Below are 9,166 nucleotides of genomic sequence, written 5' to 3'. Positions count from 1 at the left end.
ATATGCAGACTATATGTTAAAAATGAAACTGACCTCAAGTTAACAGCTTCTTTAAGATGTTTACAGGAAGCCATAATAAACCACCAAATACACCAATTGCAAAAACAAAACTTCCAGATTCTTCGGCATTTTAATCATCAGACTTAAGCAGTATGAAAGGATTAAAGACAATGGAAAACAGTGATGCAGGAAGGAGGTATCAACGCATTTTAATGATTTAATTTTCTTTATTATTGATATAGAAATATGTATTTTGTAAGAACTACATAAGTTTTATTTAAATGAAGTTACAATATGAGAAAATTATGATTCAAACTTTTATTGAGGAACAGAGAAATAGACAGTGTTAAACAGATTTATATCAGGTTTTTGTATCTCCAACAATCAAGGAAACATATTAGCAGTAACGTGAATCAGAACATAGACAATAAGAAATTTGCATAAAGATTCAAACTCTGTTTCTGAAATGACAGCCAATCCTGTTCTTCTTAGGGGCCATTGAAGCAGGCCATCTAGCAGTTCAGAGTTTGGCATAGTCTTTAAGAATCATCTCCAGCTTCTGGCTCAGCATGATGTTACCTTTCACTTTTAGTTTACCAGAAAAAAATGCCTATAGAAAGCAGAGGGGGGAAAAATAATTTTCTTCAATTGTTTGCCCACTTCTCAAAGGTCTTATTTAAAAAAAAAAATGAACTACAGTAGTAAAGTGAGGTTTACTTTAGACAAGTCTTAGAGCACAAACCTCACCAGGAAATGTCCATTAGCAGAAGACAGAAGACATTTTAAGCCTCATTGTATATAACACCAAGAATCACAAACACCAAGCTTCTTGAGGAGTACAGGGATGGAGAAGGGTAGTGGTGAATGGAGAAGAGGAGGTGGTTGAGCCATTTCCCCATGCTTACCCGAGGGCTCAGCAGCATGGGGAGCGTGCTGGTAAAAGCTGAGCTTCTCCAGTCTCCAATGCCAGACATTAACAACTATGCAGAGGCAAGGCCCCAATCCCGTTTCACCATAGTTGAGTTCAGTGGGTGTTAACATCACCTCACTGTTACAGGTGAGGAGGCTAGGAAAAGGATGACTGAACCCTACTCAAACTCATACATGGCCAGCCAGGATCTCCATTTTTAAATGGGTAAAAAAAAATCTGTCAGTTGACTTTTTTCTTAACACATTTACAATGTGCAGTATTCAGGGGAGCACTCACTCATGCAACCAGAATAATCAGTCTTTGAGCATTTTCACTGAAATTCCAATATTGCATATTTTTAGTTCTGCTCCTGATTTGATATCCAATTTATATGGGGATCATAATTTTTAAGACATTTTAAAAAATGTGTTTATTTAATCAATATTGCTGTACTTTGGTTTTGCAATTTGAAGGTTATATGAAAGCAAACAAAATTCTGGAATAGCACACATCTCCGTATTCCCATTTACATAAAGATAAATTCAAATAAGAAATTGATGGAGCCAGTAGTTCAAAATATAAATTGGTATCATGAGCGTCTTCAGCTGGAAAGCCCCTCCTCTCCACAGAAACTCAGGTGATACTGATGTCTAAATATTGTGCATGAAATGCAATCACTTTAATCCTTAGAATACTGAAATGCACAGATTGTCATAATCTTGTTTGTTTAGACCTTGTGCCTGCTATATATCAAGGTCACAAAATATTTTTACTATATATATTCCCACTGCTCATGCAGTATATAGGAATTATATACTGATCACACTGTTAGCTCCAAATTTTAAATTCAAAGTTCCTGTTAATTTCAGTCCTGTTGACTGGGATCAAAGAAGAGCTCTCAATATATTATGATGAGCTAATTAAGAATATCCATTTATCTAGGCTATAAACTGAATTATGTTAAATTTGAAACACTTAACTTGTATAACGTGTTTTTAATAACAAATGAGTAGTTTTAAGCACTTAAGGAGCACATTTGCAGATGCTCAAAGGCAGACTCCATATTATGTCCCTTTCTTTAATCTCCTCCCCAAGTGATTTGCCTTATTTAGGAGGATTTATGCCTAACTTTATTAGATTTATGTCTCATTATAATGCAACAGAAATCCACAGGCCCATGACAACAGCAATGGGCCTTTCTTCTTTATTACATTCTTAATGCACAAAAAGTGGGTAATAATCTTGCAAGTCAGAATATTATTACATGCACAAGGTTGATATGAGTTGCTCAGCTAAGATTTGCGAAGTGGTATGTGAGATCTCACTTACAATAAGAAAGTGTGGTATCTCATACACCAGTGTGTGCCATTTTAGGAATGAGCACTGTACTATATATAGCAGCACCTTTCACAGAGACTCAGTATTTCAGTCAGATTACTGGCCTACAAGACAGTCTTTTCTTCTAAATAAGCTGCATACTAGAAATTGTGCTATTTTAAGAATGTCTCCGAGTTAAACAAGTAATATTTCACCGTGTGACTGACCATCTCTAGTTCACAGTGCCTTTACCTTTTGTGGATTAATCTTGCCTAGGACCACCTCCATGAAGTCTTGATCTGAAAGGGTGAAAGTGGTGTCAGCAGAACCCTGTGCTGGCCCTTGATACACCTCACCAGAACCATTCTTTAAGTCAATAGCTGAGGAAAGGAAGTAAAGTTAGTTTTGTTTTTAAAAGAAGATAAAAACACATTTCAGTGGAAAGAGCCACGCACTGTAATTGATTCAGCTTCCAAGACCAAAATAAACCACTGTAATCACCTAGTCTGACCTCCTTTAGAACATGGGCCATAGAACTTCCCCAAAATGAACTAGAGTATATCTTTTCAGAAAAAAAATCCAATCTTGATTTTAATATAGCCACCTTATTTCCAGTCTCAATTTGTCTAGCTTCATCATCCAGCCATTGGATCATGTTATACCTTTCTCTGCTAGACTGAAGAGCCCATTTTCAAATATTAGTTCCCCATGTATGTACTTTTAGACTGTGATCAAGTTATCCCTTGATGTTCTCTTTTTAAGCTAAATAGATTGCACAATTTGAGTCTGTCACTATAAGGCATGTTTTCTAATCCTTTAAGCATTCTCCTAGCTCTTCTTTGAACCCTCTCCAGTTTATCAATATCCTTCTTAAATTATGGGTACCAGAACTGGATACGAAAAGAAAGGAGTACTTGTGGCACCTTAGAAACTAACAAATTTATTTGAGCATAAGCTTTTGTGAGCTACAGCTCACTTCATCAGATCATCGGATGCATTTGATGAATGAGCATGCATTCCGAATGCAAGTGAGCTGTAGCTCACGAAAGCTTATGCTCAAATAAATTTGTTAGTTTCTAAGGTGCCACAAGTACTCCTTTTCTTTTTGCGAATACAGACTAACACAGCTGTTACTCTGAGAACTGGATACAGTATTCCAGGTTATACTCAGTTTACCAGGTGATCCAGATTGCTCTGAATCAGTGACCTTTTCTATTGTTTGGCAATCCTTTAATTTTTTTGTCATCTGCAAACTTTATCAGTGATGATTTTATGTTTACTTGCAGGTGATTGATAAAAATGTTAAATAGCGTAGGACCAAACACCAACCCTTGAGAGACCCCACTGGAAACACACACACACACACACACACACACACACACACACACTGAATGATGAGCTCCTGTTTCCATTTTGAGACGTATCAGTTAGCCAGATTTTAATCCATTTAATTTTTAATAAAAATGATTAATTACTATTACACGCCTATGTCTGTGTCTAACTTTTGTGTTACCAGTCTTTTTGGAAAAAAACAGTTACCTTTTCCGTAACTGGTGTTCTTCAAGATGTGTTGCTCATGTCTATTCCACAATAGGTGTGCGTGCTCGCCATGTGCACCGGTGCCGGAAGCTTTCCCCCTAGTAGTACCTGTAGGGGAGCGTCCCTAGCGACCCCTGGAGTGGCGCCATGCGCTCCCCCCACCCTCAGTTCCTTCTTGCCAGACAACTCGAATGGAGGGGAAGGAGGGTGGGATGTGGAATAGACATGAGCAACACATCTCGAAGAACACCAGCTACGGAAAAGGTAACTGTCTTTTCTTCTTCAAGTGATTGATCATACGTACTCCAAAGTAAGTGATTCCAAGCGATATCTGTTGGAGGTGGGTAAGAGTTCACAGACTCTCGGGACGGAGGATGGCTCTGTTGAACCCGGGGTCCTCCCTGGTTTGGGAAACAATTGCATAATGTGAGGTGAATGTGTGAACTGAAAATCATGTGGCAGCCCTACAAATGTCCTGAATGGGGACATGGGTCAAAAAGGTAGTTGACGAGGTCTGTGCCCTAGTCGAGTGTGCCCTCACAATTGGTGGCAGAGGGATTCCCGCCAGGTCATAACAGGTACAGATGCACAAGGTGATCCAGTTGGAGAGCCGCTGAGTGGAGATCGGCCGACCTTTCATGTGTTCAGCTGAGGCGATGAAGAGCTACAAGGACTTCTTGAATGGCTTAGTCCGTTCTAGGTAAAAAGCAAGAGCTTGTCTCACATCCAGCGTGTGGAGGAGGTGCTCCTCACTGGACGCACGGGGCTTGGGGCAGAGGACCAATACAAAAATGTCCTGACCCATGTGATAGGCGGAGACCATCTTCGGGAGGAACGAGGGGTCTGGGTGGAGCTGGACTTTATCTTAATGAAACACCGTGTATGGGGGCTTGGAGGTCAGGGCCCTGAGTTCTGAGATCCGCCTAGCTGATGTGATCGCCACCAGGAAGGCTACCTTCCACAAGAGGCACGACCAGGAGCACATAGTTAGCGGCTCAAACGGGGGGGGGGCCCATAAGGCGGGCCAGCACCAGGTTCAGGTCCCACTGGGGAACGAATGTATCAGAAGAGACGATCCAACCACTTAAGCAATCGGCCAGTCATAGCATGGGAGAATACCATGTGGCACTGCACTGGCGGATGTAAGGCCGAGATGGCTGCCAGGTGCACCTTAACTGATGAGGGCGCCAGGCCCTGGGTTGTAAGGTGAAGGAGGTAGTCCAGAATAAGCTGGATCGGGTTGGCCACTTTGCCAAGTAGGCTCGGCATGTGGAGGGCTGCCTGCTTTCCAGGAGGATGTGCTGAACTCCTTCCGAGCATGTCCTTTCCTCCCTACCTAACCATTGAGCAGCCACACCATGACGTGGAGTGCCACTAGGTTGGGGTGAAGGAGGCAGCCCTGGTCCCGGGATAGCAGGTCCGGGTGGGCTGGCAACGGCCACGGCAGGGCGACCGCCAGGACCATGAGGGTCCTGTACCAATGCTGCCTGGGCCATGCCGGGGCAATCAGGAGGACCGGGCCTTGTCCATTTTTGTCTTTATCTTTTCCAGTACCCTGCTGATCAGTGGGAACAGGGGGAAGGCATAGAGAAACTGGCCTGACCAGGAGAGGAGAAAGGCATTGGAGATAGTGCCCTGTCCCAGCCCACCCCAGAGCAGAACCGAGGACTGCGATGGTTCTGCTGAGTCGCAAACAGGTCCACCTGGGGAATCATAGAATCTCAGGGTTGGAAGGGACCTTAGGAGGTCACCTAGTCCAACCCCCTGCTCAAAGCAGGACCAATCCCCAACTAAATCATCCCAATCAGGACTTTGTCAAGCCTGACCTTAAAAACTTCTAAGGAAGGCGATTCAACCACCTCCCTAGGTAACACATTCCAGAGTTTCACCACCCTCCTAGTGAAAAGGTTTTTCATAACATCAACCTAAACCTCCCCCACTGCAACTTGAGACCATTACTCCTCATTCTGTCATCTGCTACCATTGAGAAGAGTCTAGATCCATCCTCTTTGAAACCCCCTTTCAGGAAGTTGAAAGCAGCTATCAATTCCCCCCTCATTCTTCTCTTCCGCAGACTAAACAATCCCAGTTCCCTCAGCCTTTCCTCATAAATCATGTGTTCCAGTCCCCTAATAGTTTTTGTTGCCCTCTGCGGGATGTGTTCCAATTTTTCCACATCCTCCTTGTAGTTTGGGGCCCAAAACTGGACACGGTACTCCAGATGAGGCCTCACCAATGTCGAAGAGAGGGGAACGACCACGTCCCTCGATCTGCTGGCATCCCAAAATGCATTTTAACGATAATGTCCCTCGATCCTTACTTATACATCCCAAAATGCCATTGGCCTTCTTGGCAACAACGGCACACTGCTGACTTATATCCAGCTTCTCGTCCACTGTAACCCCCTAGGTCTTTTTCTGCAGAACTGCTGCCTAGCCATTCAGTCCCTAGTCTGTAGCGGTGCATGGGATTCTTCCGTCCTAATTGCAGGACTCTGCACTTGTCCTTGTTGAACCTCATCAGATTTCTTTTGGTCCAATCCTCTAATTTGTCTAGGTCCCTCTGTATCCTATCCCTACCCTCCAGCGTATCTACCTCTCCTCCCAGTTTAGTGTCATCTGCAAACTTGCTGAGGGTGCAATCCACACCATCCTCCAGATCATTAATGAAGATATTGAACAAAACTGGCCCAAGGACCGACCCTTGGGGCACTCCGCTTGATACCAGCTGCCAACTAGACATGGAGCCATTGAGCACTACCCGTTGAGCCCGACAATCTAGCCAGCTTTCTATCCACCTTATAGTCCATTCATCCAGCCCATACTACTTTAACTTGCTGGCAAGAATACTGTGGGAAAAGTACGTGCACCACCTGTGGGTGGAGAGACCACTCGTGCTGAAAGGACAACTCCTTGCTCAAGAGATCCGCCTGTGCGTTCCAGGCATCTGACAGATGGAAGACCTGTAGGCAGATGTCATGGGCTATACAAAAGTCCCACAGCCTGAGGGCTTCGCGGCAGAGGCAGAGGATCTGGCCCCGCCCTGCCTGTTGATGTAGAACATCGAGGCCTTGTTGTCCGTGAGGACCCTGACCACCCGCCCTCCAGGTGAGAGCGGAAGGCCATGCATGCCAACCATACCACCTTGAGCTCCTTGACATTTATGTGTAGGGTCAAATCCTGAGCTGACCACAGACCTTGGGTCTGAACAATCCCCACATGGGCCTTCATCCCAGGTCTGATGCGTCGGACACCAGTTTCAGCAATGGGGCCCTGCCCCTCAACGGGACCTCCTGAAGCATATTTCTCAGGGAGGACCACCACCTTAGGGAGCCAAGCACTGGCTCAGGCACGGTGAGGACTTTGTCCATCCTGTTCCCGGCCTGGGAGAAGTCTGAGGTCAACCAGAACTGGAGGGGCCTCATTCTGAGTCTGGCGTGACAGACCACATACGTGCACGCCAACATGTGACCCAAGAGCTGGAGGCATGCTCTTCTTGTTGTCACCGGAAACCTTGTGACTGTGTTGATGAGCCCTTTCAGGATCTCAGACTTGTCCGGTGGGAGGGAGGCTCTGGCTGACGAGGTGTCCAGGACCATCCCAATCAACTCTATGCGTTGTACCAGAACTAATGCAGACTTGCTGCTTGTTGGTGTTGTTTACCAACGGGCCCAGAGTGGTGCATGTGGACAGAAGGAGTGCCATGTGATCCCGCACTTGTGACCGGGAGCTGCCCTTGACCAACCAGTTGTCCAGACAGGGGAAGATCTGGACCCCCTGGCGTCTGAGGTAGGCCACCACCACCGACATACATTTTGTGAATACCCTGGGGGCAATGGACAGGCCAAATGGGAGGACCATAAATTGGTAGTGTTCCTGCCGCCCCGTGAAACAGAGGAAGCATCTGTGCCCCTCGAATATATGAATATGGAAGTACACGTCCTGCAGATCGAGGGCGGAGTACCAGTCCCAATCCAGGAAGGGGATGATTGAGGCTAGGGAGACCATACGGAACTTGAGCTTCACCATGTACTGGTTCAGGCCTCACAGGTACAAGATGGGCCTGAGCTCCCCTTTGGCCTTTGGGATAAGGAAACAGCAGAAGCAGTACCCCTTGCCTTTGAACTCTCTCAGTCTCCACCACCCCATGGCCCAGGAGCTGCCCCACCTCCTGCTTGAGCAGAGCCTCGTGCAAGGGGTCCCCCAGGAGGGATAGGGGCGGGGAGGAAGGAAACTGGAGGGCGTAGCCCCGGGAGATGGTATTGAGGACCCATCAGTCCAAGGTCAGCCATGACCACTCTGGGAGGAAAGCACACAACCGATTGGAGGGGAAGCTTTATTGAGGGTGGATCCCTGATGAGAACTGGCAGGGTGCCCCCAGGCGTCCCATCAAAACCGCCTCTTCCCTGCCTGCTTACCCTCGGAGGACCCAGGCTGAGGGGCAGGCCGAGACTTATAGTCTTATAGTCCCTTGACTTCTTATAAGAAGACTCGTATTTCAAATGGGTGGCCGGAGCGGGATTCTGCTGTGGCTTGAACTTGGGTTTAGCCAGAGCCGGAACATAGAGGCCCAGAGTCTGGAGGGTTGTGCGGGAGTCTTTCAGGCCATGCAGCATTGTATCCGTTTGTTCCGCAAATAGAGCTTTGCCATCAAATGGAAGGTCCTGCAGGGAGGTCTCCGCCTCACTGGACAGCCCAGAGAGCAGGAGCCACGACGCCTGTCTCATGGATACCGTGGAGGCCATGGCCCATGCAGCTGTATCTGCTGCATCTGAAGCTGCCTGCAGGGTTGCCCTGGCAGCTTCTGTGCCCTCCTCCACCAGCGCTTTGAACTCCTTCCTGTCGCGCTCCTGTCAAACTTGGGCAGGGAGCCCCACAGATTGAACTCATACCGGCCCAGGAAAGCCTGGTGGTTCACCACCCATAACTGGAAGCTCAAGGACAAATACATTTTCCTTCCAAATGAATCCAGCCTCCTTGAATCTTTATTTTTCAGGGTAGGGGCTGGCTGGCCCTGCCATTTCCTGTGGTTGACCAACTCGACCACCAGGAAGTTAGGAGCAGGATGGGTGTAAAAGTATTCATGCCCCTTGGCGGGTACAAAATACTTACGTTCCACTCTCTTAGAGATGGGGGCCAATTAGGCCGGGGCTTGCCACAGAGCATTTGAAATTTTTGCCACTCCTTCGTGGAGAGGCAAGGCCACCCTGCCTGGCGCCGAGGAGGACAGCACATTAAACAGAGAGTCCGAGGGCTCCTCCATCTCCTCCGCTGGGAGGTGGAGGCTCGATGACACCTTTTTTAAGAGTTCTTGGTGGGCCCTAAAGTCCTCCTGTGGGATGGAGGGGCCGTAATCGCCTCATCCAGGGATGGGAGGAGGCCGGCGTGGTACTTTGTGTGT

General features: G+C 46.8%; 1 protein-coding gene across 3 annotated transcripts in view; it reads right to left on the bottom strand.

Moving 5' to 3' along the window:
* Positions 1 to 303: 303 nt before the first annotated feature.
* The window catches only part of HSD17B4 (hydroxysteroid 17-beta dehydrogenase 4), a 128,467-nt gene continuing 119,604 nt past the window's right edge, over positions 304 to 9,166 (bottom strand). For all 3 annotated transcript variants that reach the window (XM_038401855.2, XM_043514936.1, XM_043514937.1), the window contains 2 exons: positions 2,480 to 2,607; positions 304 to 610 (listed from right to left, as the gene is read on the bottom strand). In XM_038401855.2, the coding sequence (XP_038257783.2) occupies positions 521 to 610; positions 2,480 to 2,607 (218 nt within the window). In that variant the 3' untranslated portion in view covers positions 304 to 520. The remainder of the gene's footprint in view (positions 611 to 2,479; positions 2,608 to 9,166) is intronic.

This window comes from Dermochelys coriacea, chromosome 5 (assembly GCF_009764565.3).
Source record: "Dermochelys coriacea isolate rDerCor1 chromosome 5, rDerCor1.pri.v4, whole genome shotgun sequence".
NCBI lineage: Eukaryota > Metazoa > Chordata > Testudines > Dermochelyidae > Dermochelys > Dermochelys coriacea.
This window is presented reverse-complemented; position numbering and strand designations above follow the sequence as displayed.